The 23,449-nt window shown below is 35.7% G+C and overlaps 1 protein-coding gene across 4 annotated transcripts in view; it reads right to left on the bottom strand.

The window, feature by feature from the left end:
* The window catches only part of LOC143152023 (uncharacterized), a 486,890-nt gene that overhangs the window by 146,099 nt on the left and 317,342 nt on the right, over positions 1 to 23,449 (bottom strand). For 2 of the 4 annotated variants that reach the window (XM_076321661.1, XM_076321663.1), the window contains exon 3: positions 5,031 to 5,169. In XM_076321661.1, coding sequence (XP_076177776.1) covers positions 5,031 to 5,169 — 139 coding nt within the window. Of the gene's footprint in view, positions 1 to 5,030; positions 5,170 to 17,923; positions 18,041 to 18,087; positions 18,105 to 23,449 lie in introns of those variants that run through there. The other 2 variants (XM_076321665.1, XM_076321664.1) reach the window with 2 other exon arrangements.

Raw genomic sequence — 23,449 nt, 5'->3', positions numbered from 1 at the left:
CGTAAGTGCGCGCAGTCAGCGGAACTGTGAAAGTTTTTGATTGTAGACCTGCTGGAGGTGAATTTTTGCTTATCCAGCTGATCGATGCTCCGTCTTCTCTTTCGGAAAATTTCGAAAAAGTTGCGACGTTCCGGACGCGTCGAGACCCAACGTACGAAAGGTTTCGATATCGTGGAATCGAAAAGACGCGGCAAACGGGGGGCTAAAGAGCGCCAATGCGAGCAACTCGTGAAACAAAACCGTCTCTTTACTCGCGACCAGTAAACTATGTATATTAACCGTAGGACGCAGCCGTACGGATCCATGCATCTACAATACGGCCACGACAACCTGTTGCGGTAACAAGCACCAAGTAATTTTTGCCGGAGGACGTAGTAATTCTTTCCGTTTCGTGTTTTACGCTCCATGGACGCCCGTGTTCGCCTCTACGAGTCGTACCGCAGTCATTTTTACGTTCACCATGTTAACGCGATGCATCTAGGTGTTCTGTACTTAAGGGTGCCCGGTCACGACCGTGTCTCGCGATCATGATCGAAGAATTATGGGACATTGGTGATACAGAAAGGAGCAGAAATACCGATTTGTTTCAAAATTCTTAACCGTTTGAGAATGCAGGTGGTAAATAAGGTACAGTATATTTTACTGATTTTTGACACAAGTGTGGTTCATCGATCGAGGTATTATTAAATACTGGCAACGCAGGAAATATTTATATATTTAAAAATGTTAAACCTTTAACAGGATGGTAAATAAGCTACAGTGTACTTCATTGTTTTAGATACGGTTACGGATTATTGATTGAAGAATTATGGAGTATTGGTAACGCAAAAGAAAGCAGAAATACTGATACTTTCGAACATTTCTTCTAACGTCAAGGGTGGTAAATAAGTCAATATCCACCAAAAATGCAAAACAGGGCAGGAAAAAATTTATATTTTCTTCCACTACTAGCAAAGGAGAAAGATTGGGTTTGAATGCATTATTTATATAATTTTCTTACAAAAAGAAACCTTCATCAAATCCTAAATTTTTTTATCAAATTCTAAATCTATGAATCTATCGATCAAATATTACGAGTCTGGAAAACATATAATCCTAGTATAAATGTTTCAGCATATGTTTTGCATTTTTAAGTTCTGTAAGGCTATCGATGAATATTGCGTCGAATTCTCAATTGATCGATAAATCCACCTCTTTATCATTTTACGAATCGATTCGATATAATATCGCCTAAATAGAGAGGAGTCTTATGAACATTGTCTAATAGGTTGTTCAATAAGTTTTGTCGTTCGATAAAACTTTGTCTAAGAGGTTGTTCAATAAGTTTTGTCGTTCGATAAAACTTTGTCTAAGAGGTTGTTCAATAAGTTTTGTCGTTCATAAAACCTATTGAACAACCTAGTATATTCGGTTCGTTCGAACACGTGCATCGAACAGGTCGATATAACGCGCGTACTGGTTCGAATCGCGCCCCTATACCACGACAAAATTGTTTATGAACCCAATTAAAACGGATGCTTCCACGTGGTCGTTGTAGCGCGATTTGCCCCGCAGGGGTTATTTGTTTCGTTATAAGACCAGCGTGGAGTCATTTGATATAAGGTATATTAACTTTCTGCGACTCTGGATACAGATACGAAGCTCGCGAAGCCTGGAAAAATTATTTTCACACCGCCGCGTTTTTATTTTCTCGGTCGTACAGTACGATTATTTCGTTCTTTATCGCCGCTCGTAAAGCGAAACTGTTTTTCGTGATTCACGGCAAAAAATGGATGTGTCTTTTAAGCTTAGGTATACGGATGTTAAAGAGTCTCGAGTAACATAAAAAGTGTGACTTCATTATACCAGACGTAATAATATATTCACACGAGCAATTGCGTTATTACAGTATCAACGTACCCGAATAAACCAACATTTTAAAGAAAAGATGAACAGAAGATTATCGTTCGAAATGTTTATCCATTTTATACGAAACAATAAAATTGTTCAGGTAAAAACAGAGACAACATAAACGGCGCTCGGTACGACACATATTACGTTTATACACATAATCGTGTGCAAATGCAAGTATCGTTCTGTGTTGCACTTTGATTTATACGTTAACGCATTGTTGTTTACGTAAACGAAAAATAAGTAAACAAGAATTACAAATCGAATTCCATGATTTTCAACGATGTAAACGGACGTAAAACAATTTTATCGGAGAAATTCATTTCTCCCCTATTACTATTTGTAATTAATAAATATGTATTTTTGATCAATATTTATTCGAAGGGTGTCGTTATTTCGAACGAATACCGTATCACAAATGGTCACTGATTTCGAACAAATTCGTTCTATTTATTCCCAAAGAGGATTTGGAGCTTGGCCTTTATTATTTGAACACATTCCTTGATTCGCGTATCTCTGTTCATCATTGCTACTTGTATTTTAATAACGATGAAAATTCAATCCAATTCCACAATTGTACTTTTACAACATGCAACTACTTCTGGTAGTTTATTTAATTTTCCGTTTCCGGAATAGTAATTTGATAGTAACTTTCTCCAAAGAGCTTCTTCATATAGTTCTAAGTTTCAAAAGCATAAAAGAACAAGATGAAAAAGAACATTCTCGAATGTCCATCGTTCTATCGTCCTTGATCACTCTTCGGCCATTTTTCGTGCAAATTGAAAGAATAAATCCCGAAAGTTTATACGGCGATACATTCATCCCGCGTCTGGTTCTCGAGAAAAGCGAGCCACGATCGAAAACGATGTTCATCAACGAAAGTACGCCGGGATAGAATTCCTCGCGTTTCTCCGACATTTGCTGTAACGCGAGCAAAGAATCCCCTCGAAGCTACATCGATATCTGTGGTTTTCGCACAGCCCGTGAACTGGGCTAATGTTCGACGTCCCCCGTAAAAAGGCATCGATAAGTGCTGCAAGGAAAAACGATCTCGCTTCGGGAACAGACCTAGAGCCACACTCACACCTCAACTATTCGAATGCATCTTGACCATTCTTACCGCGCCATTTTACCGTGCAACGGATGTCCAGTTCTTTTTTATGCCTTTTAGTACATCGAGAAGTATTTCAACCAATGAGTATAGTCACGAATCGGCTCTCGAAAAGAAACATTTCCAAACGACTCTGTACCAATCACGAACACGTTTAACAGGGGACTGGTGAATTGATGTTACAAATATTTAATTCGGCAGTTGGTGTTTAACGCGCTCACTTTTTACTCGAGGATAAGAGACTGGACAGTATTACGTATCCTGAGGAATCGTAAAAGTCTCTTATGATGGATCTTTACTCGATTTGTATGTACAGGCTGTAGCTTGATTTTCGAATTACAGAGAATTTTTTCGTTTAATAATTAACGATGCTTCGCAAGAGTTGTTCAAAAGTACCCCTACTGTACTTATAATAAATGCAAATCTTACAGACGTCTGGGTATATTAATCATATTCTTTCTTCTGGCATGAAGAATCGTTCAATGTTGATTCGAGCGTTCCTTTTTTTATTTCTATTCGTTTTCGAATTTAGTACTTGGGAAAGTATCTGGGACTTGAACTTTGGAGGATAGTTTCACTGTTTAAATTTCAATTATCGTGGGTAAAAAAAATAGATATTCATTGTGTTTGGCTGTTCAACGAATCTACAAAGCTTCGTTCAAATCGGAGCCGGACGGAGGACTTGTGAGCTCGAGCCTGACAAAGAGTGGGGTGAGAGTCTCGTGGTGAGGGAATCTATGAATGCGAGAATTCTCAGCCGTCATTTGTTACCGTAACCTTTACTCCCGAGTGTTCGCAAGTGCCTTCTTCGTGAAATAACAAGTACGTGGTATAACACGTACACAAACAAGTGCACGTAACAAGTACAAATAATAAGCCACTTGGGTGATCATTTTGAACACATCTTGCAAAGGTAAGCAGATGTTTTTAAGCACTGAATACACCGCAAAAGTGTTGTACAGTCTCTTTTCAATATTCACTCCTCACACATATGTAATCGATGCAAGATCATTAACACCGCGTCCGAATCAGAAATAATGAAACATATTTATGTTAAATAGTCCTAATATACGTGTGATTTATAGATTCTTGAATCAGAACAACAGACACACGTGAGTCAACGAACAATGAACGTGTTAATTGTGTTCAGAACTTTTTCAATTCTTTACGTCATTTATTATTCATGAGAGCTAATTGTCCAAGATCGTCAACATTGTTCCTCGCACTGAAGTCTGAAAAATGAAACGATGTTCGCGTGCATTCGTGTTATTTCCTCTGAATAATTTGAAAAGCTTTGGACAGAGAAACTGCATTTTCTTTTTGTAACTTGATTTAAATAACATTCATGAATGTATGAATGTTTGAAAAATATTCATACAGATTCCTGCTGCACTTAAATATGCTGAATCCGTTGATTCGTTTATATTTTCTTCTTGCGATTAAAGTATTTCTATACAATGTTTATTTCTGAATGCATTTCTCTGCATAAAACATGTCTGTATATTACAATACATAATGTAGATTCCCTTCCTCGTTAACACAAGTACTATTATACATACAGCAACGTCTCGTAATGAGACATCTTCAATCTTATACGTTATTCGTTAGTTTAGCATGGAAATATTACTTTAAGAAAATCATTTTAACGTTAAAAACCCAGGAGTATACAGTGTTCTCGAATTGATGATCTAAAACTTTCAGTACGAATAGTATTCGTTGAAACAAGCACAAAAGTGTTAATGAATATAAAACATGTGTTTAAAACATGGATCTGTAAATCATGAATTTTCAAACATATTGAACAAATTGATCGATGATGATATTCGTATTCAAACGTTAAATTAAGAAGATGATTTAACGTTAAAAGTTCAAAATATGTAAGGTATTCTCAAATTGATAATCTAACACTGTGAGTACAAATAGTACTAGTCAAAATAAACGAATCAACATTGATGAATTACTGTGCAATTAGTTTTGAAGGCGTAGTAGGTTCGACGTAAATAGAGAAAATGGAAGACAAATTACTTACAAGGACTGCATTTGTAGGCGACCTCGATGTACTTTGGAAATCCAGGACAAGGATCATCTTGAACAGTTTTTAGACTCGTGTTGAACCTGCACAGTCTCTTATTCCGACAGGCCTCCACCACCGTCTGCAACAGTGAGTACTAACGCGTCATTCAGATGACCCGTTCAATTTACGATGAAACACTATAGCAAATTAATCCACGAAAATTTTGAGCAGAATTATTCAAGAAAGAACCATTGCGTTCAAATTAATAATAGATTTCTTTACTAAAACCTTTCCATAAATTTGCATTTTATTGCGGATATTGTGATTCGAATGCTATCGATCTAATATACAAATGAATGTGTTTTTTTATTTATGAACTATTACTATTTCTAACATAATAAAAATATTCTTTTTATGCTGCTTGATATCGAGAAAGCAAAATTAAGAAATTATCCAATACTGTATTAAAAGGGGAAAGAACAGTATATCGTTAAAAATAATTAATGAACCTTTTGACAAGGGTTGTCGAATATGAAAAAAGTTTGGTTTCTGATACTTTTTTCTTATAAATATCCGATTGGTTACAGCGATGCTATTAACTATGATTTAACGAAATTTTTATTTATACCGTGCGATTGTTCTTTACATTTTTTTTTATATTAAACAGTTTATTCTATCTCTATTAATTTTTTAAATATTTAATCCATCCACAAGCTGAATCATAGTTTTCACTCCTTGAATATGAATATTACCCGATGAACAAAAATACAGATCTAATAATTTTCAAGAGAAATTGATTCGGTTTGCAACGCTTTACTGTGTAATATATCCTTTCAGTAACACACTCAAAGAGTCGTAATTTAACGGGCTGTACCGTGGCTATGTAATATTATGTTGCAATATGCGCAAAATGATCCAAATTTCAGAAATTCTCTCGAGCACGTAATCTAATATAGAAAAGTTTCGTTCTACGTTTATTTTTCCATTGAGTATTATACTCTCTACCCGATTGTATCGCATGTACTATGTATTAGATACATAATGCAGGAACTATAAGATTCAAAATATAGTACAGCAACATATACGATCCTGATAACAAATAATTGTGCTGCATCGATATACTAATATCAAAATGTGTAGTTTTCGAGTGATGCATTTGAAAACGAAATATGTTTCTCCAGCAAACACACGGAGCCGTGTGCACTCGATTTATTTAAATATCAGCAGCAATTTGTTTCAATTTGACGACCATTAATCTGGCGATTAATTTGCTTTTTAGATTCATGTATCGTAGCTTCAGGAGAGACATATTGAACATTACTTCAACCACGGATCATCTGGATGCACGTTCGGTTATAAATGACTTGGTGGTTAACTGAAACCAACGAAATGCAGAGACATCCGTGCATATAATTACAATTTCCTTTAGTTAATTGTACCTGATGCGTCGAATTAATTTCTCATTCGAAATCCATTAGAAACCGAACATGGAATCAACGATACGATTTCGAATAGTGGTTGTGATAATGTTTGAAGTGACAGTTTTGGGTGCAGGGTACTAGGAAACGAATCAATTGCACATGGTAATTATTGTAGTTCCCAACGTAAATCAATACGATTTTCCTCGCCTTCAGAAGGGACCGTTTTATATTTCAGCGAGGGAAATTTAAATCTCGATACACTTGCGTATCGGGCTCGAAGGTTATCTCTCGTGAAAAATACTTCCAGGCATTGAAATACGTACTTGACTACCTTGGTTTCTAGCTCTAGTGCTCTACAAAGACTCTGATTTTACAGTTTCACAACTTTATTCCTTTGTCTCGTACATAACCTTCTCAAAGACGAATGATTCTGTTTTAAATATCATTAATAACTATGAAGACAAGAAGAACTTACATTTTAGTTAGACTTACGAGTAACACTTAAGTTTCGTTTCAACATCTTTGGAATATTATCCTGCATTAAAAAAAACATTTATCCTACAACCTTGATAAATTTGTATTATCAAATCTCTACTTTTTCATTTCTCAACGAAACAGTTTTCGAAGTCACAACTGTCTGCAACCAGTTTACCTTTCTTTTTATATTTTAACCAACATTTCAACCAAAGAAGATCCACACCAAAATCGGTAAATTTAAATATAATATTATTAGAATTAAATTTGTATCGACCATCGTGATATTTATCTATCGAGTCGACCAGCAGCATATTTTCAATTTTTATCATTCGGTACCGATAAGACTGCATCTCGTCCACTGTAGAAACTTTCGCGATTAACCGATCGACGACACTTGTAATAAACAATTACGCAATTTTTTATACGTCACATCCGGGTAACTTGAAACACAATGTAAAGAAATTTGAGCCAATCTTCGAAGTAAATTTGTCGAGGGAAAGGTGAAGAGAAATTCGACCGGTCTGGCAAACACTTCTCGGGCAGCAGTAGCGCCATGGCGCGTTCGCTCGCCGGTTTAAATTTCGCGCATCGGCTTTCAAAGTTCGTTCATTAGTAAGCGAAAAACCCCATTAGAGGGCATCGGCGGTACGTGTCGTCGAGGGCGCGTTCATCTTTCTTTCGCGCGTTGTTAATTCGCTTTTGTCGAGCGCGCCCGTGTCATTCGACGATACGAAGAAGAGAACAGACAGGAGTCGTGAGTAGGGGCAAGTAAGGGGAAGAGGGGTGGGGGTGGGGTGGGGGGGTTAACAAAGGTGAAAAGGGGAGAAGAGTCGAGTTGCATCGCGAATCAGTGGGGAGCACAATACGGTCTCAGAAATGCTTTGAAGTCTGGTTGAAATTAATCTGGCGGGGTCCCTTTGGTCCGGTACGGTTATTGCAACGAATCCAACCGACGGAAAGACAAAGTATACCGCGACTGGAGGAAGAAAAATCGCGCAAACCAGGCCGGCTGGGTTTCATTTCTGCTCGAGTCTGGTTTATATTAAGGTCGCCACTTAATTTTGCGCGAGCACAACCGCCTGCCTGCCTGACTCGCGACAGTTTCTACCCTCCATCCCTTGAACACCGTGATCTCCGCCCTTCTTATGAAAACCTTCGCGACGAGTGGAATTAGCGACGGCCACCGAATCCCGCGAGCGAATCCTTGCGTCCACGGGATGACTTCAAACGAGACGGTGAAATCGCGAATGAAACGCTGTGAAAAGGCTCGTGAGGCTTCTTCCGGGACGGTTTCGAGCCTTTCTTTCGTGCTTGGAAACGACCTGATGCTTGTCCGCGCGGAACCGGTATTTAGGTACCGAAAATTCTTCGCGATATCGTATCTCGTAACGCGCGGAATATCGATGAGAAACACCGGTCAATAGTTTTCGCGAAACTCGTAGCAATACGAGTTTATGTTTTTATTAACGGAAGGGACGATCTGGATGAAAAAGGAGTTCAATATTAAGGGGTTGGTAAAAGTTTCCATTGTTCGCACATGGTATTTTGTGCGATTTCTGACCGATATTGTTATATTTTTTCGTTTCTTTATTCTTTTGCCTTTTAATATCAATAATAGTATATGTAATTCTCAATTAATATTAATATATGTACATGTACATTCCCAATTAATGATAATATGTGTACATGTATCGTTTAACTGAAATTATACTACTCGAATGTTTTATGTATTTAATAAATTCATAAATGTGTATACGTATGTATGTATGTATGTATGTATGTTAATAAATACTACAAAATACTGTTATTAGAACTGAAAATACAATAGTATTTGACATACTATGATGTTTTATACACGATTAGCACAAAGGTCTTCGAATCCAGGAATTAAACATTTTTTCCGTAACGAGAGGTTAATTATTGGAGAAGGGCATTGCTTTGTGCTCGAGGAGAATGAAATTTTAATACTTCCATTCTGTGAAATTTTCCTCTGGAACATTACACGAGATATTTAGCGAGAATATTTATCAAAGAATGAATGCTTGTGTCCATGAGTGCTGAACCGTATAAAAAGAAGAATTTACAACAGTTTTATCGTTATAAAAATTGAAACGATGACGACGAAGATGAGAATTTTTCTTCTTGAAAAAAAAAATATATATATATATATATTTGTCTGTAAAAAGGTTTCATTTTACAGATAGAATCGGTGTAAATATACCTTTTTACAGACAAATATCGGTTCAATCAAAATCTCGATTGTTCACCAACCGCCGGAGGGGTTGATTCCTGAAAGAGTGTAGGCAAACAAAAATTATTCAAGTTTTAATTAAGAAAATTTCATTTCCGGAAGACTACGTGAAAAAGACCGGTTCGATAGAGACGAAGTTTACCGTCACGGTTTTTGCAATCTCGATATCCTCGAACTGGGGGAGATATTGGCCTCTGAAATTGGCGGTGTTCTAAGAGATATTGTCTCAAATTTCCGAGATCCTGTTTTCATAGAAAACTCAGCTGACCTTCGTTCTACAAATAACCTGCGCTCGCTTGGAGAATTGGGGGAGATTTTTATCCGAGACGAGGAAGGAAATAAAAGTTACCTCTGTATCTTCTGACTTTAATTCAACATATTATGCTCTTATCGTACCAATTCTACACTTGGTATTTATATTAATCTGTGTAGAATTTTTGTATTAAATTAACAACACTTTTCACGTCTTCGAAACCTTCCGAGTTCAATTTTTACAAGTCTATTTGTATTGATGATAAAGTGGATATAAATGATACCTTTTAGGTTAGGTTTAGAAGCAGTTGTAAGTGTATATCCTTATTGCGCAAAATTATTCTTTATATCGTATTAGTATGTTACATTTTACTTACACACGTCGTAGCAACGATATATAATAAGAAGAATACAAGTAATACAATACTTTCCTCTTCGCGCATTACTCAAAGGTTTATGAATAATTTTCCGTAACGGTGAAATATTGCCAGTCTGTTTTCAAACCTAACCTCGAAGGTATTACACGAACATTTAAATATAAAACGGGCAAACGAGCTAAGGAAGTAAATCAAATTATAAAGGAAGAGTCCTTCAAGTGTTGGTAGATGAAAGATCCGATGGTGCGTTTGAAAGCGGAATAAGTTTGAGAAATCACGAGTTTGGGGAGAATGGAGTTGTAATAACGAGACGATAAGTAAGAAAATGAAGTCTGTAATGTAGAAGTATAACGAAGTGGAAGAGAAATAGATGGCTGTGAACGACTGAGGTGAGAATTAGGGGAGTGGTATGAAAGATTGATGTGGGTAAGATTGACAAGATAAGAGGGAGACTCTGTGTCAAGGGTCCTGTGCACGAGGTAGCAAAAGTTGAAAGATCCATCTACGTATTATATCGAGCCAACCAGACTGTTCAACAAGGGGAAAGACGCGATTAAATTTACAAGCATTGTATACGAATCAGAATTAAACATTTTAAGCGTTCACGCAAGAGACGCCTAATAAGCGTTTCAAAAGATCTCTCTAGTTTTCGTATTAAATAGTGAAGAAACAAATTCTCCGTCGAGGATCGAATAAAATTCATGCAACAGCAGTTTAATGATATCAGATGTAAAAACACTTCTCGGTTTCGATCGTACATCGAGAACATTTCCGAGTGTCCTATTTCCATTTCCATGGGTATATCCTTCTCTGTCAAAAATGTATGACTTTATTCGTAACACGTGACAGGCATATTTTACTCGCCGAAACAAGAAGCTGCTGTTTTCGTAATATCGCACTATTATTCAAATACACGGGATGCATTAAGAATATTTTACTCGGTTCGATGTCAAATATTCTCTCTGGGTTCTGCATCCGACCGTTTTCGTTCGTATCTATCTCCGAGAGGCGTCGATATCGTTGCAATGGTAACGCGCAAGTTCGCGGTACAAATCACTCGTAACGGGAGAAAACGAACGAAACAAATCAAACGTTATATCGCTAAGAGGTTTCGAAACTGTACTATACACCCGTGGATCCCTACGAAACGAGGGAAAAATAACACTCACGCCGATTGTGATGCATCGAAGAACCCGGTGCATTCCGATAAAGGCATTCAACCAGCGTGTGTCTAACCTGCCCAGCGAATACTTGCTTCTTTGCGTTGCACGCATTTAATTATCGGGTTTCCAGGTTTCGTATCCACGTTCGTTTCCATGCATTTCACGTACGAATGAGAAAATCTCCCGCGGGAGAAATCGATTTCCGGTATACATCGATGCACACGTACGCCGCGTATTCGACCTATTCCTTTCCCGAAGCTGCACGGCCTTACACGTTCGAACGCTTATCCCTTGCCCCATTAATTTCTCGGTTAACGATACGCTCCTCTATCGTTCGAGAAACAAGATATCATCGGAATCAACCAGAGAGAGAGAGAGCCGCAGGTGCACGAGGAAAATCATTTCGGTTTATAGCGCTGCCGTTGAATTTTCTACAGAGCCAGGCGACGAGTGTTGGTCGCGGGAATGAGGCGACAAATGAGCCCCTCCCTAGAGATATTAAAAGCGTTTTCATTCTACTTGTCACGGTGGTCTCTTTTGAACTTTGACATTTTTTTTTTTTCTCGTATTTTTGGAACAAATTATTCGATATTTTGCACGTCTTAGCGGTGTGCGGAAGATTCGAAACCTAGCGAATGTTATCCAATATTTGATACTTCGAAGCGAGATCTTTTGAAATAGAACGTGACAGTGAATAAATGTAATTTTTGAATGTTAAATAGTATGGATTATAAACGGTATACTTGTTAATTTAACGACGTTTCGACCAATTCTAACGATCCAGATACATGTTCAGTTTTCACCGCAAAATATAACAGGGGCTCTAATCTGTACGGAACAATCACAATGAAATACCGTGCGCGCCACATGTTTAATAAGCCTGGATCGATCGTACACTAAGTCTCGACGCTCCAATTTCTCCTTCCCTTTGTCTGTGTTCCTATTCGCTCCTAATAATTGAACCCCTTTCTGCAATCAAATTAACCTTCGTTTCTTGCCGACTTCTACATCCAGTCACGTAACAACATGTCAATACAATAATAATATCACTAATACGATAAAAAGAATAAGAATACTGAACACTGAATACACAGATGTAATAAACAGGTAGATTTTTTGTGTAAAAGATAATTATTACAGATGTGCCGAGAGTTTCTTTATTACCATCGTATTGTGCATTGTCATTTGGATTCTACTGTCAATTTTGAAGTGGATTATAAAAATTGATGGAAACGTCGATAAATTAACAATTCATAACTCGTAATAAATTATCATTTACCATCATTTGGATTCTAATGTCAATTTTGACGAAAGTTGATCGAAACATCTATAAATTAACAATACACAACTTACAATAAGTTATCATTTACAACAATAGATACAGTCTAGATTTTATCCAAGATGTTCTCCAAGCTCGAAAGTAAAAACTTTTTACTGTTCTACTGTACATCTCCAACTAAGCACAATAGTTTTGCAAGAATCGGTTGAGTCGCAATGAAAATCTGTTTTATAATTGCCCATCCTTTGCCATTAAACCTTTCTCAGATAATATTTATTCTTACTATCCATACTCACTACCTTCTCATTGATAAATTAATATTTATATAATAATAATCTAGCTGACTGAAAACTAAATGATTAAAAATTACGTTTCCTTCCTATCGCGACATTTTTACAAACAATTAATATTTGTAGGTACGAACAAACATAGTATAGGTATAATCGGATTAAATTCAAGTGGCTTATGATCACTTGTTTGATTGTGATTCATGCTGGAAACAATTACCACGAAACGGTGAGGGTAACTCTTCAGTGGCCTTCAACAGCCAATTAATTCTGTACTAACTTCGGACGAAGAAAATCCTTGTCAGAAGAAAAATGTTTAAGTAACGCAGTATTAAATAATATACTCTACATACCGATTTTATATCGTATAAATTCCGTGCAAAGAAAGCTTATAATGAGAAATTTCACCGATATTAAAATGCCACTTAAAATTAAATCGCGTAATAATATAATTGTGTACTTAATTAATACTGTTAATTATATGCAGGCTATATCAGACCGAGGTGAAATGCATGGACGACTAATAATATCTGTAAATCGTGTAGATTCGATCGTAACGACTAAATTGGCTGACTGTCCAGGCCAATTAATTTTATATAATCGGCTTTGCATAACTTAAGCGGATTTGGACCATTTAGTGTCGCTTCGCCGAATCATTTAACACGCCGATGGTGTCGTATATAATATTACTTGCGATGGCAGCTAGTTGAAAGTCAAGCTAATTCTATTATGCTGAAAGAATTCGATGATCCGGTATATTGAATTTACAATAGAATTGCTTCAGATGAAACTTATCAGGTTTGTGTTGATCTACACCTCCTCTATATGGATAATTATTTATGCTGTAATTTCAGTGTGCAAGGTGAATCGATACTTCAGCAAATAAAAAAGTATCTAACATTTACAACTTCACGATTATAATAAATTTTACACATTGAAATAATCTTGTTAATCTACCGGAAAGCAACTTACTAAATTGCAGTCAATAGAACAATATTTTAATACCTTTCTAGATTATTCTATTTATTTAATTTACTAAATATGTTCAAAGTGACAATGGCTGATTAAGATGCGAACAAAAACAAAAAACTTGCAATTCTTTTCATGTTTCTGTGCTTGTGGGGGCCTTCTTCAGAAATTTTATTGCATTACCACCACAGAAATTGACAGATTGATAACATTGTTTTACATTAAACCTTAATAGGTGCTAATATTATAGACATTGACAAAAAATAACAGGTTGATAACATTGTTTTATGTTAAATCTTAGTAGCTGCTAATATTATAGACATTAGGGGTGACTCGTTTGTCCAATGTAATATGTTCTTTGTGAAAACGATGTCTGAGTGATTAAACTTTTCTCTTATAGTTACTAAATACAAAATTATTTACAAGTGATATTTTTCATATGATTTTTATTCGTTTAAAAATAATATCTAAGAAGTATCACGTTCGTATTTTAGTTTATCGAAACTCAAAAACAATCATAAGTTTTCTGATTCATCGCACCATCTGGTCACCTACTATCACTCGAAACATAATTAGTCTAATCGCAGGTGGTTATTACCAACCATACTACTTTAAATTAAATATAACTTTCTTTGTTGTTTCATTCTTACGAGGTACCAAGGAAATTTTAAATACATACACAATCTCTGCTTTTCCAATACCAAAGAATTAAATAAAATTTACACGAACAATGTGTACTCAAAACAAAAACGGAAACAATACCACACACATATTTTATTTTTAGTGTCCTAGATAACCAAATTTACCACTCTGTGAATAGTGTGCGGTCTCTCTATTCTTCTATAGAACGAGTTAATTTATTTCACGCGCAGATCAATGGACTTTAAAGATTCACTACGAACAGTATGAATCCTCTTTATAGCTTCACCTCTCTTTTCGGGACGGATAAATCGATCCGAAAGATTTTCACCATACCACGACATTCCGTGCCACTTGGTCCAAGTAGCAGTTTCACGTTTGGAAAAACCTCAGACTTGTTACAGGAATTTAACGATAAATGGTGACCCGGGATCGCGTTCTACGTGATCGTACATGTCGATTTATCGTGATCGCGAATCATCACATGGCTTTACTCAACCGAATTGCACCCCATGCACGTAGTCGATAAAAGGAGTGCTTCAAGAATAAACTGACGGATATTGCATCTACGACGTAAATTTCTATCCAGAAATTGAGGAAATATATAATATTAATCCGGTCGCGACATTCTCGGTATCGTCTATTTATTTTCGAGAAACATTTGTCGTTAAATACCGCCTGCATATAAAGATAGGATGAAAAATAAAACAAAAAAATAACCCTTGGATGTAAAAATGGTATTTCTTTTTATCTCCTCGATGCAGTACCGAAATTCGATCGATGATGAAAGTTTGAAATTACACAGGACATTGCAAACACGCAGATTTAATAGGTTTCATGATTTTATAAAAAAAACAAGAAAGATTTACGACGTAGTATGTTTGTACAATCGTAAATGTTTATACATACATCGTGGTTGACACCGAAACTACTACAACAAATGTTTGTTTGGCGAAACTGATAGGAAGCGTTTTACATACGACCAGTTGCAGCAATAATGGAACACAATTTCGAAATTTGACAGTCGAAATTGGACAGCTATGGAATGATATTCAAGGTCTGTTAAAGTTTCGAAACTTTGTTATACAATCTTCATGTGATCGGTGTAGTTCGTTCGATTGGAAATATCGTTATAAATTAACATTTATTTCTTCTAATTTAAAATATTCATTAATCTTACAAATTTCAATGTAATCAGAGTCGAACCCAAATTCGTTCGAATCGTAAAAAATATGTTTCCAAGAATCATGAACGAAGCTTTCAACGAAAAAAGACGAATCATTTTTATTCGAATACTTATTTGTATTAGCTATTATCATAAATCCTTCTGCGGGCTAAGACTGAATCGGACAATGTCGAATCATTAGATCAAAATGGTACCTAGTCAGCTCAGCTTTCGTCTATTCTTGCGTCCAATCTGATCATCTAACAGAAGACGTTTCATCGAGAGAAAAGAGACGAAATTGCGCGCGGTGCGTTGAAAGAAAAGTTCGCTCCCTTTGGGTGACATTAAATTGCAGTTTCAGCGGAAATAGCGAACGTTGCAAAGTCTATCCGTGTGATCAGAAGTTTTGTACGAGTCTGTCTAGCGTTTACATTGTCATAGAAATCGAGAGATATTTCCCAATCGTAATCTTGACGAGCTGCTTTTTTCTTCAAACAATGCCTAATAGACAGATAAGCACTTCTACATACCTTTTCATTACTGTTGGATTTAGAAATGATTTATGAGCTGGTATTACTTCATTGACGTCAAAAGCATTTATTGCAATTTTTGTGTATTCAGAATTTCATATAACAGTATCAAAATGATATAGTATTGCATTTAGAGAACCTGCAAAGGTCGTATCGATCGTTTAATTATTCGAATTGTGTATTACTTCGTATTGCATTTTACGTTATTAAAATTTAAATTTTTTTTTCTATTAATGAAAAATTCTTCTTTCAATGACGAAGAATTGCTATCAAGATTCTGACATTTTCAACTCAAAACAGAGATCTACGTCAACCTCGTTTCAATCCGCAAAAAAATTCGATGAAAAAGAATACAAAAGTCGTATATATTATGAAAAAATTGTTAACATCGAAGCTGACCGATGAAAAAATCAATAAAATTTATGTTATATATCAAATACACTTTGATTCCAGTCCGGTTGAACAATTTGTTCCCGCAGAGAAGGCTTTTCGTTCGATTCGTTAAAATTGAAAACAAGTTAAAATAGAAATCAACACGTTCGAATCGGCAAACCAGAATTTATTCTCTTAAGAAAATCTTAAACGCTTCTCTTCCGTCGCGACTAAATAACAATGAAATTCTTTGGAATACCGCCGGACACGTTGACACTTGAACGTGGCCGATGAAAAGCACAACGGCCAAAGATTTTCGATTTCGGTCATATATCAGGTACTCGAAAACTCTTTCTTCCATCGCGGTTTACGATCGCATTTGTATCGTCGAGTCAGTGAAATATATTTCACCGAATGAAAAGAAATGAAACAGCGTATCGGCGAACGAAGGGAAAAAACCTGGTAAAAGGAATTCAATCTTTCCGGGTGTCGGTGTACCGAGAAAAAGCAACGCGATAGGAAATTCCATCCGGGTCGACGCGAACTTTTAATCCGTCGAAGTATATACGGGACGATCGACGACCGAGACCCGGTGAAAAAATGCTCGATACAGGTACGTTTTTGAAAGTATGATTCTGGAATTGCCGCCTGTCCGATCGTTCGTCGTTAAACTTTATCCTCCTATTTTTACAGCCGCGCGAACCAAGCCATATTTCTCCCTTTACGTACAGAATAAGGTCTGAATAATGCCAATAAGCGTACACTTCGAAGGTTGTAAAAATTTTATTTTTCCTCGGACTAGCTCCTGGACGAACGAGGTGGGGCCGAAATAGGGCTCGAATAGGCAGCTTGTGATAACGCGTTACATTTATGAGACACGTTTCTCCTTAATGCTGGGTTAGGTCGAAACAAAAACTGAGCGATCATTGACTTTTATATATCGCGGGATCAAATCTTGTTTGGAGACGACTTGGTTACTGATATTAACGTAGTTCGAAGATATTTCATCAATGATTATCGAGATAGAACGAGACGAATCAGAAAAGTCTACAGACACATCGTTTGCAAATTTCTATGCTACAGTGGAGCATTTAATGGCGTCATGGACGTCAAGCATCGATACATATATCGTAGGGAGAAAGAGGCATTGCGTGTAATGTAAATCTAAGTGAAAGAGTATGTACGTGAAAATTCATTTTATGCAAGAAATGCGAGAACAGTAGAAATATTTGTCACATTTATTGTACGAGACATGTTTTCACGTGTTCTGTCGTTTGGATTTAAGTTACACGCAAGGTTTCAGGAGAACCACTATTGTTAGTCGAAACGGAATAATAAACTTTAAATGTGAAGATATCACAGTATAGACAACGATCGATTTTACTTACATCGTTGTTAATTCTAATTCTGATATACATGAATACGTACAATATATTTACATATGTTCGTATAATATTTTATCTAATCATAGTTGCAACCAAAGTACATACTTTTGAGGTTAAAAAGTTACTTTTTTTTTATCGATCACGGAAAATATTATTTCACTTTCTTGTAGTCCATTTATTCGATTCGTGGTAAAAATAATAAGTAATAAATATAATCAGTAATTAAAGAATTTTGAAGTATTGTAACTTTAATTCTCTTAGACTGAAAAATTTTGCAGTTGAACGTCAATTATTCGAAAATAACATCTTTTTATAATATATTCTAGCATTTATGAATTTACCTTGTGTTTGAAAATCATAGTCTTGATTTATGTATTTCCATATAACGCTACGTTGCGAAAACACCGCAGTGTTTTCTGGATTTACCCAAGTTTGTATTTTTGGAGGTACAGTAAAATCCGTGGGCGTGGTCTGCAAAATATTCGAAAGTGATTCAACCACCTACCATAAATTATGTCACCCTGGATAACCTGACTTCCGTCGAGGTTGGTGCACGCTGACGCAAGATAATACGTATAATTGTTTCGACTGGTTGCGTCCCTTAAACAAAGAACAGATAACAATGTTGCATTGTGAACTAACACAATGGATTGTACGAGAGAAAATGCAAGGTATGAATGCTTTTGTCAGTAAGAGAATGTGCGTCAAGTTTACGAAAAAGCGTAGTATACTCCGAGGGATGAAGATATAAGATATCATTATGATTAAAGTACGAAACCTATGCATCGAACAACTCAACAAGGTGTGTAACATTAACGAGAAAGGAAACTAGCATTACAAACAAGAAAGAAACGAAATATTTTATTTCCTATTCTTTGAGATTTTTCTCATAATTTTTCATAGTTAATTATCCTGAATATTGAAAATTTAAGAAGAAAAAACAAACCTAACAAATAACAAATATAACAGTAGTAATAATAATTGTATCGAAGTAAATCATAAACCATATTTGACCATGCTTTTTATCATTAATAATATCAACTTTGATCGAGACAGAAAATTCGTGCAGAGTTACGAGATTAGCTTTTAAAAATGAAAAATTGTGCAAACATACAACACGAAAAATAATTTAAAATACTCGAACGATTAATATGGATCATGATTTATTTCAAATTGTTCGAATAATTCACTAGTCTGATATTAGACTAGTTGCATCGTTATCTTGTTGAGATCTTAATGACCCTTGATAATTAAGTGGTGTCGATGCATGACATATCAACCAATATATCTTTCACTATTACCAATGAGAACTTATTTCGATTTCCAGTTATTTCTAATCATTATCAAAAACACTCGTGTTAAATACACAAACTAATTACATATCTAAAGTTTGTAGAAGATATATAAACACAAATATCTATTTTCCGACAATCTGTCCGATCTTCGATCAAGAAGAGCGTTATATGCTCAAAAAACATGGAAAATATTCGACTGGTAAATTCTTGAGTTTTGCAAAACTCTAATCAGTATTATTACACTCTATTAAAAAAATAATCTCTCTCAGACTCGGCTTCAAGCACTTTGTAAATTGCCATAATAAACTTAATATACATCTTAATTCTAACGAACAATTTCCGAGCAATTATGATTTATTTACGCCCTCGAAATACCAGTTAATGTTTCAAGAGATTCCAGCAGATACCCCCTCTGAGAAAGAACACAGACAACTCGATCATTACGGCTTGATTTTCGCGCTCTCGAACGGCGGAGCGTCGGCCATCGATTCCCAATTAACTGGAATTTTCAAAGGGTACTGAGAAGCCGATTTGCATGGGCAAATGCGTCCTAAAGGCCGTCTCGAGCTTCTTCGACGGGAGCTCCTTTGGGATTAAAGAAAGTTCGCGCTGATCATTAGTGGTTAAGAACGCTCGCTTACACGATCATCGAGCAATCTCGTCGTTCGAAAGGGGAATTTTGAAAGTCTGCCAAATCTCGTTCTGCTCTCCCACGGGTCTGAAAACATGCTAAACTTCTCGAGGGGGTCGCGAAAACCGCTTCCGCGAAAAAAAACTGCGCGCTAAAGGCTGTTAAAGAAGTTGACGGTTATTAAAATCGACGAAGGTCGATGTCCGCCCGGGAATTATTTCCATTTAACCGTTAGCATACTAAGGTAGGATGGTTGACGTTCTTTACCAAAGGAGGTCTTTAAAATACCCCATAATTTTTTCATTGTTACATTAGTTACTATTATAATACTTTTGTTTTACCATTGATAGTATTAAATGTGAGAAACTTATTAAAACCATCATGATGACCCGCCTGTTTCGAATAGAAACATCTTTTTCAATAAGAAAATATATATTTTGTAAATTTTACTGCAAAACTCGACAAATAATCAAGATAATGATCCACGTTTTCCTTGTTCAGTAGAATTGAAGATATCGTGAGGAGTCAATAAATATTATTATTATATTAATTGGAAGTATACTTCAGTGGTAATAAGAGCTAAGCCGCAATGAGACAATAAAGGTGATTTATCCTATGTTCATTTAGGACATAAACTCGCAACACGATATTTTAACCACAATTATTTATGGTTCTCTGCAGGTATAGCGCCGTATTTTATAATTTATGAGACTTAAAGATATTAGAAAAAGGCTGAATAAAGGAAGAAAATAAGAATAGAACATATCCTCTTCTGGGAATGTACGATACAGAAACAGGTAACTGTAATATAGAATTTGAAATAACGGTAATAAATATATGGCAGATAAATTTTTGCAAAATTGGAAGATAAAATGTCAACGTTAAAATTTCCAACTTAACTGTTTATAGATTCGAATCAGATTAAGAGATATAAAATACTTTATGATGGTACTTCTTCGAGTTATTGTCCTGCTGAGCTTTGATAGCCTTGAAGAAATAGGTAACAAATATTTTTAACAATTTTCCTATTAGAAAGAAACTTAATCTGAAAGATATAACGTTAATATTCTCAATACCTTGTTTCGTGTTTCGAAGAAAATTTCTACAATACAATTGGAAATTATTATACGTGGTTCTCAGCACGCCTATTTCCTTTTGCGTACAATACGACGTTTCGTACTTAATTTGTAGTATAAAAACTTCGCTCAATATACAAAGGAGTAAATACTTTGAAGAAATAAAACTTTCGTAACAAATTAATCATAAAAACATATTAAAAAAAAGTATTATTTTGGTTCTCCTTGTATCGATTACAATTTCTCCTATTTGATAAAAAAGGTAGTCGTACCTGACATATATTTGCAAAAAATTCACAAACAAAATTACTCTCGATCGCTAAAACCTAAAGATATATCGATGCAATTTTCTTCGTATCACAATTTGTATTAACAAAAACGATGAAAAATTATTTCGAAAAAATGTATCTCATTATATAATACTACATGACACAAGCCACGTATCCACCAATTTTCATTCCGATCCAATTATCATCAATTAGAAAAGGGAAATATGATAAAGTGACTATGAATTTTCAGACTGAAAGTACCAGGCCCCTCAATTAAGGAACATTGGGAAATTGCGAAAAATCTCGCGCGAAATTTGTTTCCACGAATAAACGTGCGAGTGAAACGGATTCACGGTTTTCTCAACGTTAAGACCTAATTTCGCTGAAACCCTCGTTAGAATATGAACAGAAAGTAACGAGGTGGAGTGGAAAGTTTTAATTTTTAAAGCCCGTGGGTTCGCATTAGGGTTTGAAGCGTGGCACAATTGCCGACCGTAATCTTTTACTTAATGCTCGCGTTTAATACTCGTATCCCAGCCGTGTTCCCGCGAAGAAGATCGCGTTTACTTAAGAAAATTCTTCCGAATACACTCTGTGGAACCTTTTTTCGTTGCACGATCCCCGCCCTCCCGTAAATCCGAATAATGTTTCCGCGGTTACCGCGGCGGGGAATAATAAATGTTACCGTGGCAATCGGAACAGCGAGAGTATTTTGGCGCTGTGCCACGTGCGTTCGAGGATCACGTTTCTCGTAGCTGCCAAATTTCGCATAACATTTTCGTGTACCGTTTTCGATAAGCCTCATTGGAAAACATAAACGAGTGCAATACTGAGTTCCTTGCGTCGCCGTGGTAATTGCTCCGTGCTAAGTGAATCAAAGAAACGGAAAAACGAAGTTTTTTCACCGTACTTCGCTCCGCTACGTATACAAAACTTGCGCGACTTGTTATTCACGTTGGGTGTTCTTGAATATTTTCTTAAAGGTTTTCAATTTCGAATTTCGCGCCAGTGATACTCGAGGAGCGAGACTGAAATTATCGAGGATATTTGAATAAATTTGTAATAGTTGGAAAGATTTTTTTGGCGATAATGAATTAATTTGTACTTTCTATTGACTGTGATTATTTCTTGATTATGTACGATGTGAGTTTATTAGAAGCCAAGTAACGATTGTTGCGGGAGCTTCGTTTGTTCAGACGTTCTCGGTTTTCGATTTTTTATTGCCTTGATCGCTATCGAGTAAATGTGTGAGAATGGATGAGTGAATACGTGGAATGTAAACGATTTTCTGAGTTATTTAACAGTATAGAATAAAGAAAAGAGGTAGTCGTGATCGGTGTAGGCTAAAAATCGGATCGAAATTTTGAAAATACAAACGTGTTCCATCAGTAAAGGAGGTGTTAATTAATTCCTTTAAACCACGTTTCTTACAATATACATATATTTATACTAACTTTATTTACTATTTTTTATTTACTATATATTATATAGTAATTATATTACTATAATTATATTATAGTAAGTAAAGTATTTATTTACTTTATACTAACATAAAGTAAAATACACTACAAAATTATTGAAGCCCAAAATATCGAATAGTATTACGATAATAGTATTTTATAATTTATAATTTTTTATTTTAATAATATTATTCTGACGGCAAAAGAAAAGAATTCAATGCAGTAATACTGAGATACAAAAATTTAATTTAAAAGTACGAAAGAACTATGTTACGAGTATATTAACATTTTATTTTTGTAAATTTGTATATCTGTACCACTGGATATTTATACTGTATGTATGTGTGTAAAATAAATGTACCCGTAACACTTCCATTTTAATTCATACAAATATCAATTACTTTCTTATTATATTAAATATCCCAACCATCGAACAAACGCAATTAAATATTTTGTGAACATATTGGAAGAAATGATGAGAATAATTTAATTAAAACCGATTTGATACAACTGAATACTTATTAAAGGTACTGTCAGTTACGTGCACGTGTAGTTTTCAAGTTAGTTTAAATATCGTACAACTCGGTAAAATTCTGAATAAATACTCGAAAGAGATTAAGAAAATGATACGATCGTAAGCATTTTAAAATACACATTCGGTTAACCTGCATTTTAAAGTCAATGTCCAAGAGTGATTTAACCGATTCGAAGATTTGGATGAAATGTGTCCTGCTGAGGAAATCGTTGAAATAGGTAAGACTTAGAATGAAAAGTGTGTACATTCCATTCGAACGGTAAAGTGTTTAGCTGGAAAGAAAGTCGTAAGTCGGGCGCAAGGAATGGCCAAGGAAATAAACGAATAGAGAGGTCTGGGAAGAAAGATAGGAACCAAGGGCGACTGCAACATCATTGGCTGAATAAAAGAAGTTGTTTTATTCTCGCCACTAGCGCTGCAGCGGGGATCACACACAATGCTTCCCTTCTGGAGCAGCGGAAACGTAAAATACGAAATCAATACGAAATCCTCGTGCCTCTTTCCTGGCCATTGGACAACCGCGAAAATTCCTATTGTAGCTTCATCGATAAGTTATTATCGTCGTAGCGTGGCTTACCAAGGGTTTTCCCGGTCTAAAGGA

This window comes from Ptiloglossa arizonensis, chromosome 10, assembly GCF_051014685.1.
Source record: "Ptiloglossa arizonensis isolate GNS036 chromosome 10, iyPtiAriz1_principal, whole genome shotgun sequence".
Taxonomy (NCBI): domain Eukaryota; kingdom Metazoa; phylum Arthropoda; class Insecta; order Hymenoptera; family Colletidae; genus Ptiloglossa; species Ptiloglossa arizonensis.
The sequence above is the reverse complement of the archived record's forward strand: the minus strand, read 5'-3'. Positions and strand labels throughout refer to the sequence as shown.